General features: G+C 33.8%; 1 protein-coding gene across 2 annotated transcripts in view; it reads left to right on the top strand.

The window, feature by feature from the left end:
* Window positions 1-18385, top strand: part of LOC129757491 (uncharacterized) — a 302538-nt gene extending 284153 nt beyond the window's left edge. For both annotated transcript variants that reach the window (XM_055754754.1, XM_055754753.1), the window contains exons 2-5: window positions 984-1524; window positions 1704-1816; window positions 13457-14145; window positions 17511-18385. In XM_055754754.1, coding sequence (XP_055610729.1) covers window positions 1049-1524; window positions 1704-1816; window positions 13457-14145; window positions 17511-18314 — 2082 coding nt within the window. In that variant the 5' untranslated portion in view covers window positions 984-1048 and the 3' untranslated portion in view covers window positions 18315-18385. The remainder of the gene's footprint in view (window positions 1-983; window positions 1525-1703; window positions 1817-13456; window positions 14146-17510) is intronic.
* Window positions 18386-22273: the final 3888 nt, after the last annotated feature.

Genomic DNA, 22273 nt, shown 5'->3' with positions numbered 1-22273 from the left:
AAGCTAAATTTAAATACAAAATTCATAACCATTTGCTCGTGATAAATTTAGGCAAAGTATATAGTGACTAATCATAAAAGTAAATGGTCAACTCAATCTCAACAACCCAAGTAGGTAACTCAAAAAAAAAGTTGTTTGGTGAAATTCGCAGCCTATCATATCATACCCAGCTCTCACCTGCTCTCAAAAGAATTATTGACAGTTCTTGAAACTTGATTGGCAACAGAACGGAATATGTATGGGCTCAATATAAAAAAAAACCCCATGTTCCAGCATCGAAATGCCATGTACAAGGAAATCGTTTTTCCAATTTACTGTCACACACTTGGCGAATTCCGAGAAACGAGAATGAGCGACATGAAACCCCTTAAGCAACAAGAACACGGTTATCATGTTATCGACTTATGGGTGTAAAACTTTGCCAGAGTGGAGTAGATCCGGGACACAAAATGCCACTAGGAGGGTGGGATGATTCGAATTCGAGACCAGCCATGCCTGTGGGCCTGGCCTAGGAAATTAAAGCATTCCGCAAACAGTCCCCATCGATTGTAAAACTGGTTCCATTCTTTCGTGCGTTGGATCTGAAAACTTCAATGGTGTGAATGAGTGCGGGCTAAAGGCTGGATAGGATTGATATTAACCATATTCAGATTATTAAGTTTTACAGTCGGTCGTAAAAATTAACAGACACACAAGCGAACTCCTAGATTGTTAATCGGTAAAAGTTTTTCTCAGATGAAGACATTCTCGATGGGGCGAACCCGGCGAGAGACAAGTTTGTTGGTAGACTTTGGAATTAATATTTGTGTTAATTGATTGTGATTAAGACCATAAAGCTGTTTCAGCATTCATAAGCACGGTTGTACCTATATTATTAGTCATTCAAAACAAAGAATAATAATGGATTATCATTTTTGATCAGTACAAGGATGATGTTTTTTTATTATTCTTACGAACAACATCGTATTTTAACATCTTTGCAGATTGTTTCCTGGCCACGGCCACGATTCTATCAGTCATCATCGATTACACGTCAGGCTTGGATTTGATGAGTGTCATGCTACGAAATCCCGAAATTCTCGAAATGCTACGAAATGGTGGTTTTGACACGCGGCCGCCAGCACGAATTTTCCTCCCGCCAAAGTTCTATTCGTCGATTCTGTACGACAGTGGCCACCGCACTCCGGAAGATGTTCTCCAGAACAATCTTGAGCTTGTGATGGGCGCCGTTTATGATGGCAACATGGTCGACCGGAGCCCATCAACGGCATCATTATCGAAAACCGCGCTGACAGCCACATCAAGCAGCATTTTCCAGCCCCGGCCCAACACGATTTCGTATTCCGATGGCAGCGCCGGAAATCGCAATAAAGGAAGCGGAGTATTAGAGAAAAATACTGTAACAAATTTCAAATCGTCGTTAGCACCTTCTCACGGAGCCGTTCCAGGCGGTAAAACGTCATCATCGTCAATCGGCACGTATCAGACAAGGAACGGCGAATCTAGACTGAACTCCCCTAGAAGGTATGAGACTATGACCGGAAATTTAATTATGTCCTTTCCATCTTTGTGACACATCCATCACAATGCGCGAGACACAATCGCATGAATATGTCATTGAGTTTGGAATTAAATTTTATTTTTTTCTTCTCGTTCACGATTCTTCGATTTCCTTTCGATATCATGGGGCCACAAAACCGCAGCCAGGATGGGCCCTACAATCTGCGGTCAGCATTACCTGGTGAACCAGATATAGACTATCCCATCCTTGGACGCATTCCCGAAACCAGTTTCAAGTGTCATCAACGTCATGATGGTAGGTAAATAAAACAGGAACTTATCCCACATCCAAGAACTAACAAAAAAAAATAATGAAAAAAGTGCAAATTTTAAAATTTAATGTTGTTAAAAGTAAATTGTTTTTCAACATAACTTACAGAAGTAAGGATACTATGGCGCAAAATAAAGATGAAAAAAAGTGCGTCAGAGGAAATTATATGAAGTTTTTTTTTTATTATCGTACAATTTACTCCGGGGTTTTAAGATTTTCCCAAACATTTCAAATTTAATTAATTTTTAATATACTAGCTTAACCCTGTGTGCGTTGCAATACATTAATTTATGATTTTTTATAACATTGTAATAAGGCCCGTGCGAAGGACCCGTCCATGGGGGGGTTTGAATTTATCCAAAAATAATAACAATACCAAAAATATGCAATAAATAAGATAATTGATTTCTAAACAATTTTCTTACTTATGATAAACACATAAACTTAAAAAATAATAATTTTTTCTGATAAAATAAATTAAAATTTTCAAAACAAATCAGAATGAATGTTTCAAATCCATGCTATTTCCGGTAACCTATTAATTTGGAAAAATGCTGTTCCTTAATCTGAAATAGAAATTTGCTTGAAAACGAATTCAAATAGAATTTTGCTAGATAATTGAATTTTATTTGGATAAAAAAATATTTATTTTATTTCAAGACTGCCAGCGACCAACGTCAAAGATAAAACCATTTTCTATATTAAAATGCTTCTAGTTATTTAAATAAAAAGCTAAAAAATGTTCTGATGTTCAAAATAATAATTTTACATGTAACACAACATATTCATTTAAACTGACAAATTACAGATTGGGAAATCATCAATAGAAAATTGATAAAGTAAAAATAAAAATAGTGAGTTCCAAGTTTTTTTTTGTAAATATTGAAAAAAAAACAAAGTTAATTCAAATTTTGTTAACATTGGGCATTAAAATTTTACTGTTAAGTTGCTACTTCAAAAATTTTTTGAACTTTCAAAAGATAAATAAAAAAACATGATCGATTAAAAAAAATGATTAAATATAACGAATATTAAAGAAATAAAATTTATAAATTTTTTAATTTTCAATCGAAGGTTTTGAAGTTTAAAATTTTAAGCTCTGATCATTTTGTCGGTTTCAATTGGAATATTGGGTCATGGAAAGGCAGAAGGTGGAAACTATATGTTTCTTATTACAAATTTAGTATCAAATGCGAAATTATGTTTTCAGAACAAAAACATTTAGAAGTGAAAAAACAAACTTTCAAAATATATATTTCATAAAATATAAACAGGTTTACTTTAAAATTTGGTAAATTTATTTGAACATAATGTGAAAAAAAATTAAGTTTTTTAACATTTTAGAAGTTATTTTTTTCAATAAACTCGTCTAACCATTCTATCACTTATTAAAAGATCTAATTGATAACTGCAAGGAACATAATTTTGAAATGTATCAGTTTTAGGTTTAATCAATCAATGATAACGGATGAAATAAAAAATCTACGATAAAGAAAAATCTGATTCTGAATTTGTTTATAATTTATTTAATTTTATTAAGTAATATTTTTTTTAAAAATCTGGAAAAGTTAAATTCTACTTTTTTGAAAAATTTAGAAAGATTTCATCACAAGTATTTCTGACTTTACTAAATAAAGCTTAGAAAAAAAATTGAATTCATTTAACAAAATTTTTTCAAACCTGCAAAATAATTAGTTTTTTGCTTTAAAAATATCTGAAACTCAAATTGAATTAAAATCTCATTCATCGCTCTCGAATGTGATGTTGAGGATTTAGATGAACAAAAAACACAAAATAAATTTATTTTGCTTATTCTGATGACCATCATAAGTCATGATACATGACTTCCAAATTGTTAATGTATAAAATTAGTATTCGATTTATTAATTTTGATGTTAAAATGGTTGGTTTCAAACTCTGAACTTGTTTCGTTACACTTCTTCAGAAAAACCCATTCTAAAGATAAGGTAGTGTTTTTGAATGTCATGTTTATAGTATCAATACAAAATTTTGATTGAATCGCAAATCGAAATAAATAATTAAAAATTAGTTTAAATTCGAGAACGGCATATATGCATGTAACTTCGTAAATGAAATGTTTCAAGTCTAGGATGAGTTAAGACAAATTCCCGCCGGAGGCGAGAGAAAATAGTGACTTTCTTGTAAAAACAAAAATTTAACACCTTCTACTAAGATCGAGTAATTTCTCTTTACTACGTTACTACGTAATTTCAGTGGGACAAAATCTCCATGGGGGGGGGGGGGGTTAAATCCCTAAATTAATTAAACGCTTAATTTAGTCTCATAGAACCCTTACCAATAGTGCTCAATAATGATAATTTATTATAGACCTTTAACCATCACGATCTTTTTGGTTTAAAAATAGTGTTTAGGTTTGGAAACATCTACATTATTTGGAACTCTATCAAATCATTTTTTTCTAAAAACCTTAAGTTAAAGTTATCAAAACATTTTTTATCTTATTTTATTCAATTTTTTTTATAATCATTCTCAGATGTATTGAAGCATATACGTAATAATATTAAACGAACGTTCTTTCAGCATTATTCGATAATCTGATGACGTTCATTCACCCTCGGATTCCTAATACATAAATTATTGTCAAATTTTTACCTATGAATGTATGCATCAGACTTTTAGCTAGTTTTATTCGAAACAAATGTTTCTTCAGATTTGTCAAAAAAACTTTTATAAAAAGCTTCATAAAATGTGTTCAGTATTCAGAAACCCTTTTTCACAAGACCTGTGTAAATAATTTGAGTCTACGGCTACGTTTTTGTGCCATTGGCGACAACTTTGGTGAAGTAATTCGTAGTGTCCGACAACACTTTTGGAAATGAGTGAAAACTAACATAAAATTATTTCTCTTGAATATGTTGTAAATTTTTTTTTTGTAATATAGTTTAGTGATCATAATATTGATACCTTCCAAATCATTAGAGAAACCAATATTTACAAAAATATATTTTTGAAGTTATTGCCAAAAAAACCTTAAGTGTCTGGTATTTGGCAAATTCTCCCTATATATTATAGTTCAAAATTTTATTTTTTTCTTATACCTACAGATACTACTTTTAAACCTTTTTAAGTTTAAATATGTTTTTATACTTTATTATACTATTTGAATTTGAAAAATATTTATTTGAGTATAGTCCAAAAACTTCAATGCTGTTTATGGTTTCAGTTGAAAATGACAAAGTCTTAAGACAAAAATGAAACCTTATAGGCATCTTGAAAAATATGTGCCATTTGATAAGGTTTTTAACCATTTATTCTATGCAGCCTTTCTCATAGAAAATGTCCGTTTTTTTTAAATATCCAAAAATTATCATAGAATTACCACAAAAATAACTCTAAAACTATACGTATACAAAGGAAAAAAGTTAAATTTTCATATAAAACAACCCATTTGCTTAAATGCTGTCATTTTATCATAAGAGGTGTTTGTCTGTGAGACTTCGAAAAAATAGATATTTTACAACTTTTGAACTACATTTTAAGTAGGGGAGATGAGGGCATAACGAGCACCCGAGGCATAATGAGAACTACGCTTTTCTACGAAAGTGCGTATTTTCTTAAATAAATTTTCATGAGGATTTGTTTCGTACTTCCTATAGTATTAATTTTTCACAAAAAAATAAATCTCCTTATCATCTTTACAGAGATATTTAAAAAAAACTAGCTTGGTTCTCAAGTTACGAAAATATTATAATTTTTGAGCACCACGAAATAAGCTCTTATGATCTTAAAATAACCTTGATCTATAATGTACGCACTGCAACATGATGTACACATTGTTTCTCAATTTTTACCATTATAAAATTTTTGATTTTTCACTTTTATCAATTTTAAAACACGTTTTTACTTAAATTTGTTGACTAGGGGCATATAGAGCACCATATTATCGAGGCATAATGAGCATTTTCTGCCGTAGAATCTAGCAGCGAATTAAAATTGATTTATAGCGCCACACCTTGACTAGTTTTTATCCGACAATTTAGCCTATTGGTAAGGTGTCGGAGAGGTAATCAAAAGACTAGAGTTAGATTTCTGTTCGAGGTAATTTTTTTCCATTCACAATTCATGATCGATTTTTTTATTGTTACATTATACGGCTAGTAGCATCATCCGCCAAACAAAGCACATAATGTATGAGCGTGCGTGAATTGTTTGTATTCTACAAACAGACCTAGATTATTTTGTTATTGCTTTGTTTGATGAATCTACGACTCACCTGACTTCATCGAATTGAATTCGCTGCTAGATTCCCCGGCAAAAACGCACATTTTGCTCTGATGATTGGTGCTCATACTGCCTCAGGGGGGGTTCTCATTATGCCTCCACAGTGGCTGGTTTTCAGCTTTTGGCAAAATATTTTAAAATGCATTTTTTAACGTTTTCATATAGTTTTTCACGATTCAGCCCGTTAGGGAATAGGCTTTTCAAGTGTCTGAACACGAAACAATAATGTAACCTCCATATTATAGCTATTTTCTATGGTTAAATAACCGTTTTCCTTAAGGTGGCCATTATGCCCCCATCTCCCCTTATATAAAGAAATCTCCAACTACAAACAAAGTTTAGCCTTTTTGAAACTCAACTTTCAAACGTAGAAAACAGTTTTCAGATATTTTTATTTCAGACTTTGTTAATGATGATTATCTGCAAAAGTTTCATGTTGATCAAAGTTACCCCGGTGATCAAAGTTCCCTCAGTTTACAGTACAACATTTTTTTTTGTTTGAGTTAGATTTGAAATATATGTAAACCCCGTCTAAAGGTATTGGGAAAAAGACAAAACATTTACAATACTTACTTTTCGTATAAGTTTGAATATCTCAGTTGTTGTTTGAATAATTTCAACAATAATTCGAGAAAAAAACAATGGCTATGATTGACAACTGAAAAAGTACTGAGACTGAGAGTTATGTTTTTCAACCCCTGTGGTTATGCAATTAGAAATAATGTCACTATAATTTCTTCAACGCTTAAGTTTTCGTATTTAGAACAAAAGTTGTTTGTAATCTTAAAACTAAACCTCTGTGAATTCAATTAATAATAGGTAAGTCGCCAAAATTAATCAAACTTGAAATTTTGGGGAGAATCTGAATACTTTGGCACAAACCCGTGGCCCGTTCGGTACGATATCAAAAAGACATCCCCATATGTTGAGGGAATCAGGGCAAGACGAGCACTTTCAGCTTAGGTTAGAAATCAAGTTCAAACAGATAGATGGCTAAAATGGGATGAGAGACACTTGAAAAAAAATTGATAAGTAGACACTTGGAAAATTTGATAAGTAGACACTTGAAAAATATGATATTAGTAGCAATCAAACTGCTAAAATATTGGATACAAATCCGTTAGTTTTCGACGTACGGGGTAAGATGATCTCTTAGTTGGTGTTCTTCGTTCGATTGGTGTTTCTTTTGCTCAAAAATGGCCATTTCAGCTTTCCAGGCTTCAGTAGAAATGAAAATGAAAAATGAATCAAATTTGTGTCAAAACGGAAAATAAGCAAGCTATTTTCATGAAAAAAAAATTTCTGATCCAAAAATTTTGTATTCAACTGATCAAAATGTGTACCAAGCGTAAAATATTTTTGATATCAATGCCATCAAAAGATGCGGATTTTGTGCAATTAAACTTTGCTGAACAAAACATGTTGTTTGTATCATTGTGTGAAGAGCTATTCACGGTTTAATCTTTAATAAAAATCACAATTTGGATATTTTTAATTTACTTTATCAAATTTGTCTTAATAAATACCTACTTTAAAATCAAAATACTTGCAAAAAAAAGACTTTGATGGTTTAAGGGAGTCATCAGCAGGCCATATGCCAAATTTGAGCGGAATCGGAAAACAGGAATGGGTTGCACTGAATCTCAAGTGTAAAAGGGATTCTGAGACATAGTGTTCTGAAGAAGCATAAAATACTGGTTTTCAAACTTTTTTTTTTCTACCAAGCGAATGCTTGATTATGTCAATTTTATTAAAATTTCAATTAAGACTTATATTTCACCTGAAGACTGCAAATCGTTTGGCCTGAAAACAAAAAAGTTATGGCTGTTCAAAGATTGTATATTTGTGGCAAATTGTCGTTTAATACACAATAAGTACACCAATTTGAACCAAATTTGACCTCTGAGGATATCGGGGTACGACAATTCGTTTCTTATGATAGATTAAAACTCATTCCATCTATGAAACGAATGCTTCCATAAAAATTAAATATAAAATTTTTTTATAACTCGAGAATTCAGCAAGCAAAGCGAACTAAAGTTGGGTTTAAGTGGCCAATTTTCTTACAGAAGAAAAAGCTTCCACAGAAAAGAAACTTAAAAAGCATTGATACACTAATATTAACTAAACTCAAAACTAGATCAGCTAGCGTAAAAGAAGGTAGCTTCATATATTTATTATAAATTTATTGATCTATATGTTGTTTAATCTTCATCTTCTGTTTCAAGGTGAAGCAGGTTAATAACAGAATGTTTTAAACCACTAATATCTCGGGTGCAGCAACTCGTTCTCATACTGGATAGTAAAGGGTCAGATGTGACAAGCATACCGTTTAGTACATCCTGCATTGTTTCAATTCTTGATGACTTTCGACAGTGCGCTTCTCGAATTTTTCTGAAGTCTTTGTTACGAGACTCTTGAGCTTCTTCACTTAGCATACCTGTAATTGTATTGCAAATTAGAATGAGTGGTCAAGATTTAATAAGTCACAAAAAGTACCTATTGGTAGCAGAGCAGCTGCTATGGCCTTGGACCCATGAATCAAGGTTTTATGTGCACTTGCAGGCATAGGGTACCATTCATACAATTTCACATACAACCGTGCGATTTCGACCGCATATTCATGGTATGCCTCATAATTTACTTTTTCCTCACATGAAAGCGTTTTAAGAACACTGTCCAATCTGTCAAGCAGCTCTTCATCTATACCAGTGATTTGACTAGTTATTGGTGGGTTTTCAAAAAAAACAACGAGCTGCGTTGCCAGTGTTTGTTGTGCCCTTTCCTTCTTTGACAACATCCAACATCAAACCCTGTTCTTTTTTAAATCTATCTAAAATATGTTGTTTCCGTTGCTCTACAGCTTCTCTATTGTGTTGAGTCCTAGGGTATTGCTTGATATCCATTCTGTAACTCACATGTAACATCCACTCCATAAAGCGAATATAAGCATGCAGAGTTGACAAACCCAATGCTTTCGGATTTTCAGGCCGTTGCAGTACATCATCTATCTTATTCATTATTTTCGGTGTAGCTGAACAAACTGTACAATTTTGAGATGATGTACCTGTCAACGCATTGTGCACTTTACCATCAACCATAGTGCACGACAACACATGATTTATCTGTGAAAAAATAGTTAATAGTTTCTATTCAAATGCATTCAATGGCCAATTCTTGTTTTGTTACCTTAGTTCGACCAGCTATTGTGTTTATTACTGTTGGTACGAGCTGTCCAATTTGAGATGAAATGTTATGTTCTTCTATTTGGATGTTCTCTCTGGTTTCTTTGCAGTATTCCAGCTTGCATGGTCGACCATATCGCGTTGAAGAAGGTTTCGGATTTTGCCATACTATAGGTATATTTAGTGTTGGTTTCTTCAAAAAACAATTGCAGAGGAACTGTGCATATCATAATGATGCAAGAATCATTGAAGTTCGGATCCGTCTGCACCTGACGGTATCTTGATTGTAGTCCGCTGCCATCCAGCCCCCATTTCGAAATCAAAGTACAAGTTTTACCCTCCATCTTTCGTAAAATTTCCGGATCTATTAAAGAAATACGTTGAGCTGTGTGATCCATCAACGATTGCAGTGATACCACAGCTTTGGACTCAGTCACTTCCGTGTCCTGAGCGGAAGGATAGCATAGCTTTTTTTCCTGCTGTTTTTTTTTGTATGAAGGATACAAATCGATCCCTCTCTTCTTGGCTTGAGATCTCAATACTTGATATTGGTATCTGGATAAACCAGATCCAATATCAAGGCCGAAGCTTCAGTAGGAGTAAATGGCTTGATTTCTCCAAGACTAGATTGCAGATCCAAAGAACGATTTGCTCGAGAAGGTGTTGGAAGAAATATTTCCTTCACAAGGTTGGCTTCTGCTTCTGAGCCAAATTCATTTCTGTCGCCATTGCAAGCTGCTGTGTTGGAACAGATTTACGCAATCCATTAACTTTCCTACCCTTCGAACGATCTGAAGAATCTTCAAAATTTACTGGAGGTCTTTCTCCTGGAGAATGATTGTATTGTAGCACTTTTATATAAAATAAAATAATTGAGAATATCATATTAACCTTCATTGATAGCTTTGTCCATACTTATTTTTCCTTGAAGTCAAAGCTTATTTTTCGCTAAAAAGACTGTATCTGTTAGGGTGTCCATTTCCCGGCCATTTTCACATTCCCGGGAATCGGGAAATCTGGTGGCCTGTTTCCCGGGAATTCCCGGGATCCCGGGAAATATTCAAAAACATGTAAAATATATGCACTTCGATTCAAATATACATAGCTTATCGAAGCTTTCGTGCATGCAAGCCCATAATTTGTTCAAAATGTACTCTCCATAATGTTTTTTAAACTTATTTTCAATCAAATAAATCAAACTGTTTTCAACAATGATAAATTTAAAACAGTCTAACGAACTATAAAATAACAAATAAAAAAGTCAAATGAAGAATTCATCCATGCAATTAAAAGTTTATAAAAAAAAAAATTATGTTTTTATTTGTTTGATTATTCCAACAATTTTTTGTTTTTCTGAATACTTTACATATTTGCTCTTCATAAAAATAAACGATCATTTTGAGATTTTAAAATTCATCTGGCTTTCAAAGCTAAAGGGAAACAAGTGCATGAATGGTACTTTCGAGAAAATACAATCTGTCTACTTGCTGCGCGAATTTTCGTACATTTTTCGAACTGTTGTGGGTTTTCGTTCAATGAATACGGTGTGGAAATACATAAAATCTTTTTAATCTTATCTATTTGAATAAAAACAATTGCACCAAATGACTGCAAAATGTCTACTGCCACAGGAATCTGCATATTCTCAATGAGATTTAAATGACTACATTTACAGAAAGAGCAATAAAAATGATTCCGGAGGCTTTCAAGCTTTTCCACAGAAATAACTTCATACATGTCGGGAATTCCCGGGAATGAAACTATGATTCCCGGGAATCGGGAATTCTCGAATTTTTCAAATTCCCGGGAATTCCCGCCCGGGAAATCCCGGGACGAACACTCTAGTATCTGTGAGATTACAGCATTTCCATTTTTTGTTGTATTTTGTAGCACTCCCTTGTTATTATTTTTCTCACAGCTTTTTTTCTTTCACTGTCCATAATCACAGATTCTTCGATTTTTACCAGAACATAGTTTATTCTATCATTCCAGGCCTTTCGACTGCTCTCATTGAGCATTTCAAAAATGTCTCGCCTCCGGAACATTTTGAACCAAACCTCGAGAAAAAAAAACTTCAGAAAAAATCAAACAAACTTTCTTCAAACCAATGAAAAAAACACGTGGACGATGTCAGAGCTCAGTAACAACAATGACCTCACAGACTGGACACTCAATTTCGATTTTGTGCTGCTCGAAAAATTAACGAGCAATGTCGATACCAGAGGCGCTTCGATCAATATTGTAGCCCGGCTGAAAAATTAAACAAGACATTTGCTAAATTTCGATCAGTTCAGACTACTCGAGAGAATTGAACAGGTTGAGAATACGCTACAAGTCAATTTTTCATGCTCGAATTGCTGCCGCACATTGATTTTGTTCTAAATGTCATGTCAGTGAGATCAGTGGTAACAGAACAAATAAGTTCAGATAAATAAACCATAAACTCATATTGGTACCTCGTATAAGTAGCTAATGGATCAAGTAGGCTGTGGCAGCAAAAAACATTGTTGCATTGTTTTTTTTAATATCCAAACATTCATGTAAATAATTTTTATTTTCTTTTTAAGTAACATTAGATCTAGTTTTTTTTCCTTTTGAACGAATGTTGTAGACATTTCACAGAAAAAAAAGTTGAATAAAAAATTAAGTTATGTAACAGATACTAAGCATCTGACCGAAAAGGATTTGAGAAGGTTATAGAAGTTTATATTCCAAAGAATTTTATCTGCTTGTCTGAAGATAAAAAAAAAACTTTTAAAAACCAAAATAGTATTATCAAAATAACAAAGAGGAAAATAAGTTTTGAAAAAAATTTGAATGAACTGAATTTCAAATTTGATTGATTTCAAGTTTTTCTAACAAAAACTATTTTCAAAAGCAATCTCAAAAGTACGAAAAATGTCCAAAAACATGTTTCACTAAAACGTGAATAACCTTTGAATAGGCAAAAACTGGCAACTACTTTTTGTTTTGTTGGATAGCTGAGACTTCCATTCAAATGTTTGAGTAGAAATGAGAGTGGCGTAACGTGGGGTAACATGTTTTCCAAGTGTCCGAATATGATGAAAATTCGTAATTTTTTAACGTTATATGTTTAAGCTCGTAGAAAAAAACAATTTTATTTTTCAATTCTTCAACCAAATAAATAAATTTCATGTTATTCTGAACACATTCAGCTATTTTTTTATTTCTTCAAGAAATAAATTTTAAGTGGAGTATTGAAAATATTTTTTTATTTTTGCGATATAATGCAACTGCATCAAACCCCAACTTCACCTACGTAGAAAATTGTATGAAATAACGAATTTTAAGATTTGTTTGACAGATTTGTGATCGGGGTAATGTCTAGTTTCTGAAAAGTATAAATTTATTATGAATTTTGGAAATTTACAAAAAGGGGTTTTGGCCAAGCTTTCGTAGGTCCTGCCCCACTGTGCGTTGTACTGAAGCGGAAATTGCTGGTTCAAGTCCCTATCAGTGAGCCGTTATGATATTTACAGCTTATGTTCTTTCTTCCTTTGAAATCTCACGTTTCTCTAATAATTCCCATCACCTTTGAAATGTGTTCATTTTCAAGTACGAAGATTTACCAAGACGAATTCAAAACATTAGATTTGATGTTTTTCATCTTTACCTTTAAGGTTGCTCTCAGTTCACTTTGGCGTAGCGCATTTTTGCCATTTCCACTGTCTACAACATCGAAATTTTCTTATCAAATCATAAAAAATAGGAAAAATATCTGATTTTCATTGGATAGGTTGATTATCATGTTTCGCATCCACTGCAATAGATGATTCAATTATTTTTTTTTTTCAAATCGGCGTACAGTTCAGTCTGGTCGAATCGAAAATTTAGGCTTTTCGAGAGTTGCTTCAAAATTAATATTTTCCACCACGTGGATACTAAATATTATTTTTCTAAAAACACAGGTATTTTATACGATAGTAAATAGGAAATGACTTTAAAACACATAATTTTGCCAAAATTGAAAGTGACCATTTAGTCTCGTGTGGCCATCATGCCCATAAAACAATCTTGAACAAATGAAAAATCCAAGCAAAGCATAAACAAAAATTAGATTTCAGAATCTAGAAGTCACCAATCTAGTTGAGAAAGAATACCCCATACATTCCGATTCATAATGGATCTGCTCTCTAAAATGCTTTTCTATCCACAGGATATTATGCAGATGTTGAAGCGCGCTGTCAAGTATTTCGAGTTTGTGCAAATACCGACGACACGGGAAATGGATTTGCTTTTCTGTGCCCGAACGGAACACTTTTCAACCAAAAATACTTCGTCTGTGATTGGTACATGAACGTGCGCTGTGAGGAAAGTGAAAACTTTTACTCCCGCAATAAGGAACTTGGCAAAACAACGACCAATTTCGGCGAAATGATGGGAGCCGTAATGTCGATGGTCAGTTTCCCCCTAATGTCCTCGTTGTTGGGCGTAGGTGGTGGCTCTGCCGACAGGGAAAAGTCGATTCCAGCTGATGGCCAAAGTGTTCCTGGAAACGATGCAACTCGACAAAATTTCCCATCAGCTGGCGGAGCCGTAAATTGGCAAGGAAAATTGAATCAGAAAATTCAACAAGGCAAAAGCGCCGCTGTTCAATCAAATTTCAATAAAGGAAACACTTTCGGAGCACAACCAGTCAAGACGAGGGGCCACGTGCCAGTGGCTCCAGAGACCGTCTACGTTTCTAACCTAGGCACGTTATCCACCGATCCCGAGTCCGGGTTCCATCCCACTAAGTCTAGGTTGCTGCACTCATCGATTGCCAGGGATCTTTTGCCGCCGCTGAGAACTGAAACGGAAGATATAAATTCTTCGTTATCGAACCAATTTCGTCACAACCAAAAGGTAAGACACTCTATTTTCCATCCCACCGATTTCCAACGAGCTGAAATAGTTGAGTGCTCATTGTCATCTGCACAAATATTTCCTTTTCTGATCCCGTCCCGAATAGGATGTAAAGCTGAAATATAGAGTTCAACTTGGTCCCATCGACGAGGAGAAAGAGAACATAAATTTATAAGAATGTCTTGTTCCAAACTTTTTCCCTTCTCCTCAAGCTGCCGTAGCTAGAACGGCACTAGTGACTAATTTACTCCAACCGAGCGTTTTTTACAATTCGAAGATGATTCAATTTTTTTGTTTATGATAATGATACTTAAACATTCACTGAAAAAATTGACGATTATAACTTAAAACCTATAAAGTTTAATTCATGTCAACAATAATAGCTATAATTTTTTAGCTAGACCTTTGAAAAAGGCTCGCATAGGAAAGAGTCTGCAATCAAAATTTACAGAAAATTTAATCTTCTCTGTAGACCATATTCTTCAATTTTTAAATAAAGATATCAATTTTTTTATGTATGTAAGTATTTTATGACATTTTATCATCATATTGACCTCATATTTTGTCGAGGGCTTTTCCGAAGCAAAACACAGATGTAAAAGTGTATCATGTATCTTTACCGTAAGAATCATGAAACTGATTTTAGTTGATTTTGTTTTAAATTCAGCTTCAGCTTTCAGTTCTGTTTTTGACTTTTCACAGTCCGAATTCAGACTTAGAGGTCAAGTTTAACATTCAGATTCAGTTACGTGAATCATTCTAATAGCGCGAAAGTAAGTCGCACAGTACATAGATATATGTACATACAGTTTTCGACAACCGGTACCTCAAGTGGTTGGGTTAATGGTTGACAGCAGCATGCTTCTATACCTCTATACATACTTTTTTGAGACTAGAAGAAGAGATTCTTCACTTATATTGTAATTTTGTATATTTGTCTATGCTCTGCGATAGACAGTAGTGGAGCTGAAGAATGCTTTCTTTACACATTCGCGGTTAGGTGAACTTTTTTTTTTGGATGCTTCTTTTGAAGATAGAAAATCTTAAAGTAGAGCTCATAAAAAATTATGAGATTTGCACTGTCTGGACGCGCGTCTCCTAAATTAAGGTGCAATTTATTTTTCCATAATTAGAACATAGACATTGCAATAAATTCTTGTCTAGCATTCAACCACTTTATTTAGTTGAAGGTTGCTCTCGCTAAAAGTATCGCCAAATGTTCTGTATGAAGACTTTTTTGGTTACTTCAATTGAACTCAGCGTTGTTAGCCTTTGGCTTGATTTGACCGACCTTACCAATAAAGAAATTAAATTTGCGTATATGTATGTATTTTTAATTTCAATATTGAACGTAAATTGGTGTAGCGTCAACTGGGGCAACATGCAACACTTTTCAACTTCAATGGCTTCTAAAAGCTACAAAGCCTACAATTAATCATACCTCTTGTACATCAAAAGTTTTAAGGTTCATGGAACACCAAAAATGTTTTTAAGGAAACTGTGTAAATTTGCTGCATACATTTAGGGGTAAAAAATACCACAAAATATTCAATTACCTTAAATCATGAAAATAAATCCCAGGATGGATGACATTTGAATGTTAACAAACGCACAATGCAAAACAATCATATCCCAGCATATGGAAACGCGATTTATGAGGTTTAGTTCTGATTTTCGTTTTTTTGCATTTTGCCCCAGACAGGTGAATTATAAAAATATTTATTTTAAAAATTTTGGTGATTGTCCGAAAAATATTTCTACACCAACAGGGTTGGTATAGGATAGTGAAAGAAATATAAAGCTTGTAGGTAGATATCATCAAACCAATCCGTCATACTGGGTAAAGATTTTTACGGCATCGAAAAATGTAAAAATGTGTACATCTATTGCTCGATTTTTTAAATTTTTATGAGAATCACTTTTAAAAACTCTTTCACGATATTAAAAACTATGTCATTATCAATTTGTTATCATTCAATGATAACTTTATTACAGTATGTTGAAATAAAAATTGAATGAGTGTATACAAATGTTGCATCTGACCCTGCTTTTGCATGATGCCTTGTTTGACGGTATTGTCCAATTTAAATGTGACTCGTTTTCTGGCACTCACATTGGAAACCGGAGGTGTGTAAATATCATTTTTTTTCCAAATTTATTGAATATGTATATTTCAACGAAAGCGAATCAGATTTATTTTCAGAAATCTTGCGAAAGGTACAATTCACGAAATTAATAGCCGTGCTTGCTGCTTACTTTGTGGTTGCAGAACTCTTCTCACTCTAATGTTGTACGAAACTAGCAAAGCATTTTCATCATTTTCTGTAGTTTTTTGTTAATGATCTTTTTATTCAACGAAAAATTACGAAATTGCGATTCGATACGTTTTTCGTTAAAACTTGTACAAAACACATGCATCAGTGAAGAACCAAATATATCAAGCAAGACTTATTGGACAGTTTTAATAAAACCTGGTTAAATTTCGATCTGAAGGATTTATATGCTTGAAAAGTCATAAAAAAAATTATTTTTATTGTTGTTATGGAATAAAAGATAAACACTTTATATTAGTTTTACTATCTTATACCAACACTGTTGATTTAAAAATATTTTTCAGACAATCACATCAGACAATATTTTTATAATCCAGTACCAGTCTGGGCTGAAATGCATCAAAATGCAAATCAAAGATCCACTTTTAAATTCGATTGAAATATGATTGTTATGCATCACGCGTTTGTTTACTCCAAAATTTCATCCATCCAAACATAAATGTTTATGATTTTAGTTAGTAAAATTTGTTTTTGTTTTTTTACCCCTTAATGTATGCAGCACCCTTATGCTTTTGCTTACATTTTTGACAGAAAAAATCTAAAATTTTATTAGAATAAAACCAAAAATTACTGCAATTGGTGCTTTATGCGTTATGACATCACAAATATATCATAACCAATAAATTTTCGAGCCTTTTCGTTTGATTTTTCTTTAAGAACAAAGTTTGTTGCAACTTACCTATTTTTCCACCCCACAAGGAAATCGCATGTTTTTGTAAAATTAAATATAACTGGTGAACCAATAATTTTTCTGACTTCGTCAATTTGATGTCCCATCAACCTTAAAACTTTTGATGTACAATCGGTATGATTATCTGTGGACAATAAGTTTTAAGAAGCCATTGAAGTTGAAAAGTGTTGCATTTGACGGTACACTAAATGTTAGCACACAAAAAAAGGTTTTTGTGTTATAAAAAATTTAAATACCAATTTTTTCTCTCCCTTTATCGATTCACTTCATTTTCGTAATATTTCTAGCACCCAAATAACAAGCACATCATTATATTTATTTATTTTTTTTTTTAATTTTAGCAACATTCCCAACCAGCATCTCCAAAGATTCAACTTTTCATGGCTCAGCTGCTCAAGACGTGGACCGATCAAGGATATGCTAAAATGCCAGCACAGCCGAACAAAATTGTCCCACCTTCATCAATATCGATTCTTCCACCTTCCGGAGTGTTGCCGAAATCTCCGATACCGACCGAGCTTAGGAGAAACTTTGGGATTCCTAATTCCCAATTAGTGCAACTTTCGTCAGCACCGTTCAATCCTAACCCGATCACCGTCCAGAATGTGTACCCCATAAATAAGGTTACCGTTACTCCACAGCGTAACCTTCATTCTGCACACGCTGCTCATCGGATTCCACCGGTGAGCTCTGGCCTTCCGCAGGGTGCTCAAATATTCACCCATCATCCCCCACCCATCAGCACACCTCTCAGGCGCCCCCAAATTCCTGCAACTAGCATACTCCAACCAGCAGCGGCTCAACTGTCCCACCGAAAAGACCAACAACTGCCATCCCAACGGATATCCGTGCCTCGATTGCAGCAGACCGCTTCCTCATCCTTCTCCACCGTCTACTCTGCCAGTGCTTTGCCCAGAAGAGAGGTCGGATATGATATCGAAATTATACCAGCATTCGGTTACTATCTAAATAATGAGCTCGAAAGAAAGTCCTTTCGGAAATCATTAAGCAGCAGTAGTGCAGGGACCACCACCGTCATCAGTGAGCCGCGAACCTTAGGTCGAATTTTCACAAATCCGGCAATCTATTACAACGGAATACCCTCGTCGTACGACATTCCAAAAGTTGATATTGGACCATACTAGAATTTCAACGCGAATCCCTTTGTCCCAGACCAAAATGTGTCGGTGAAGTAGTTGGCATCTAACGATTTAGCTATCTAGGTACTTAATTAAATAAAGCACATGAACCACATATATTCTTGAAAATCTGATTTGCTTCACGATGACAGTTTTGTCGGTTAGAACTTGGGTTTGTGAAATATGTAATGAAAAATCTATTTTACATTCTAAATCGTAAATCTAATATCTTAATTTTATCATTTGAATCCGATACAAAAAATCATTGCTTTCAAAAATCTGAATTTGAAATCTAAAATCTCAATGATGCAAATCAATATTCTGGTATATGAATCTGGATCCTGATTTTTGTTTTTAAGAAAAAAAAATTAGTTTGAAATCTGAGGTTTCAAATCTGAATTTTGAAATCTGAAGTCTGAAATCTCAAATCTAAAATTTGAAAAAAATGAGATCTGGAGTCTTAGTTCTGAAATCTGAAATCTAAATTTCGAAATCGGAATTCTAAAAACTGAAACTGGAAATCGGAAATCTGAAATCTGAAATCCAAAATCCATCTGAAATCTGAAATCTGAAAGCTGAAAACTGAAATCCGAAATCTGAAATCTGAAATCCGAAGTCGGAAATCTGAAATCTGAAATCTGAAATTTGAAATCTGAAATCTGAAGTCAAAAATCAGAAATCTGAAATACGAAATCGGAAATCGGAAATCTGAAATCTGAAATTCAAAATCTGGAATCTCAAATCTGTGATATGAAATCTGAAATCTGAAATCTAAATCTGAAATCTGAAATCTGAAATCTGAAATCTGAAATCTAAAATCTGAAATCCGAAATCTGGAATCTGAAATCTGAAATCTGAAATCTTGAAATCTGAAATATGAAATCTGAGATCTGAAATCTGAAATCTGAAATCTGAAATCTGAAATCTGAAATCTGAAACCTGAAATCTGAAATCTGAAATCTGAAATCTGAAATCTGAGATCTGAAATCTGAAATCCGAAACCTGAAATCTGAAATCTGAAACCTGAAATCTGAGATCTGAAATCTGAAATCTGAAATCTGAAATCTGAAATCTGAAAACTGAAATCTGAAATCTGAAATCTGAAATCTGAAATCTAAAATCTGAAATCTGAGTTCTTAACAGATTTGCCGGTTGATTCATTAAAAAGTACGGTTTTTAAATCAATTTTTAACATTTTTTGTGGCCATGAAATTTTCAAAAAACATATACATATATCACCGCACCAACAGTCGCTAACTTGATTTGAGAAACAGCATTCGAGTAGTAGGTTGTTACAGGATGTGTTTATGTAGCAACCCGGTAGCAACGCAGCCGGTCGTCGCTGTCAGAAAATAAACAAACTCAAATACCAACCTGGATGGCAACAATGGGTGCGAAAATCAGTAAGTAGGTAAAAGCGCAACCAATCAAAACAATTAAAATACCGACCGAAGTAGCAACACCGAAGAAGGTCTAAGTGATTTGGTTTTTCAAGCACTTAATTACTGACTTACAGCCTTTTTTCCCGAAGCATTTTTTTCGGGTTTTTTTTCTAAGACTTTGAATAACTTTGAAATTAATGATTGTAGCTGAATATTGTCCAAAAATTACATTTGAGACACGTTACAAGCTTTCCAAAACTATAAATTTAAAAAAAAAATCGGTTGAGAAACAAGAGATTTTTAACGGAAAAAGTGTTAGGGGTCGTTTGAACCCCGGCAGTTTAAATAGGTATACCATATACGTTTTTCGACATCTATAAACTTTAAAAAAAATTTAATGAAAAAATACGTGCATTTTAAAAACAAAAAATAGCCATAAAGAAAAAAATGTAAAAAAACAATTAAAATAGGAGTTATATCTAGTCATTTGAAGTTCCAAAAATGTCATTTGACTGCTCCGGTACGTTCAGTGTTAATATTTTTCAACTATCTCCATTCATATTAATATTTTCTGCGTTATTCAACAGTCTGAAGATGATAGAAAAGTATTAACTATAGTAAACAGAAACGTAAACTAAACAATAGATATTACTACATCACCGAGAAAAATCAACCAAAATCGAGAAAATAAAAGCAACGGAGACCAGAACACAGTTTATGCAATTAAATAATTTTATAATGGTAGATTTCCAGAAGTGAGCTGTCATTCAACATATAAAAAAAATTGCCCTTACGAAACGGTGGTTTGGATTGGAAATTGTTCTTCTTCATTCAAACTCCTTCTCCGTTAGTGTTGATAGAAAAACAACAAACGAAAAAATAAAACGAAACAAAACAAACAAATCTCTAACGAATATTTTTATCACGGGGATTGCAGTGGGCGTGTGGAACTTTTTTTCTCACATTTTTGTTATGTTTTTCACCTTTAAAATATATAATGAATAAGGACATCGCTGATTTCTTCCAAAATCCTCTTGATTTGACGTTTTTAAAATCAACACCAGCAACCAAAAACATTTCTCTGCGTGCAACAGAAAAAAAGCTCGTATTATGGAGAAGCTTTCAACTTGAAAGCCTTTAGCACAATGTTGCACAAAAGATTGGATGCAAGAAGAAGGAAGTGAAATCGAAAATTCAATTTGACCGTTTATAGCATTCAGGAATTTTGATTGACACAAATGAAAACAAACCACACGGGGTCGAGATTAATGGCGAACCAGCTATAATAAGTTTGTTAAGAGTTAGGCCAGTAAATTTAGGAAAAAGATTTCAAAAGCTTCATAAAGAATGACAATTTCAAATCAGAATTCAGATTCAGAGCTAAGAATCATAATCAGAATTCAACATCTGAATTAAGTAAATATCAAAACCGAGAATCAAAATTCAGAATCAGATTTCCAAATCATATTCGCAATCAATGTTCCAAATTGTAATAATAAATTTAAGTAAATTGTAATTCAAGGATTTTGGGTTTATGAATAAGGTTTGAAATTTACAAAAAGATGAATATTTTATAACGTTTTTCAGATTTTTATAATTTAAAACTCCTTTATAGAATCTTGTTATTGATACAGATTCAGATGGAATTTACTTTTTTCCAATTTCGAAATTCCAGATTCCTGCTTATTTCAGTTTATTAGTTATCTCAACCGGGAGTTTTTTTTTACATTTAAAAAAAATTGTTACTACATGAAAAGAAGAGTTAATCAAAAGTTTTCAGTCCCGGAAAAGACCCGCCAAGCGTTCGCGATGTTATCATGTTATGCTGAAACAAGTACATACATGTCAGGATCTTCGAAATCTGGCCAACGTTTTGGGAAATCCCAAATTCGATTCAACTTTCTCAGAAACGAAGAAATCACACCCTCCTCGATCTGAGCTCTCTACCCAGCCGATCCCACGCTGCCATCCCCATACACGAAAAGCGAAGAGCGCCAATGGCTGAAGGCAAATGCTTCCATTGAGATTGAAATTCCTCCACATCAAACCTGCTAAGTTGCTGCTAAGTATACCGAAGGGTAAGATGGGGCGATAGCAATGCAGAGACTTGAAACTTGAAACAACAACGAAACTTAAGAAAACTTTAATCAAACTATTGCCCCGCCTTACCTCAAATCCTTCGATTCTTCGCGTTCCGTCCCGATACGTGTTTTGTTTTGCTCGCTCTCGTTCGAAGCATCAGCAGAAGAGCTTCTGGTCTGCTTGCTGGTCGGGCTCGGGAGACAAGCTGAATCTCATTGAGCTGAGCCTGGCCCTAATTTACGTCTCTGTTCGGCCGAGGGAAAAATGCAAGCAAAAACATGTTTCTGTATGACGAAAACAAACGACTTGTGAATGGGAGTGACTCATCACTGACGTCAGCACTTGTTAGCATAGCATAGCTTGAATTGCTTTGCCCTGGCCTAATGTAGCATGGATTGACTTTACCTGTTGAATGAGGAATGGAAGGTTATCAAGTGAACGAAAAAAAAACGGATAGGTAGGTACAAAAGTCACGATCCGACAGGTTTGAGGGCCGAGATA

Source organism: Uranotaenia lowii, chromosome 3, assembly GCF_029784155.1.
Source record: "Uranotaenia lowii strain MFRU-FL chromosome 3, ASM2978415v1, whole genome shotgun sequence".
Taxonomy (NCBI): Eukaryota; Metazoa; Arthropoda; class Insecta; order Diptera; family Culicidae; genus Uranotaenia; species Uranotaenia lowii.
The sequence above is the reverse complement of the archived record's forward strand: the minus strand, read 5'-3'. Positions and strand labels throughout refer to the sequence as shown.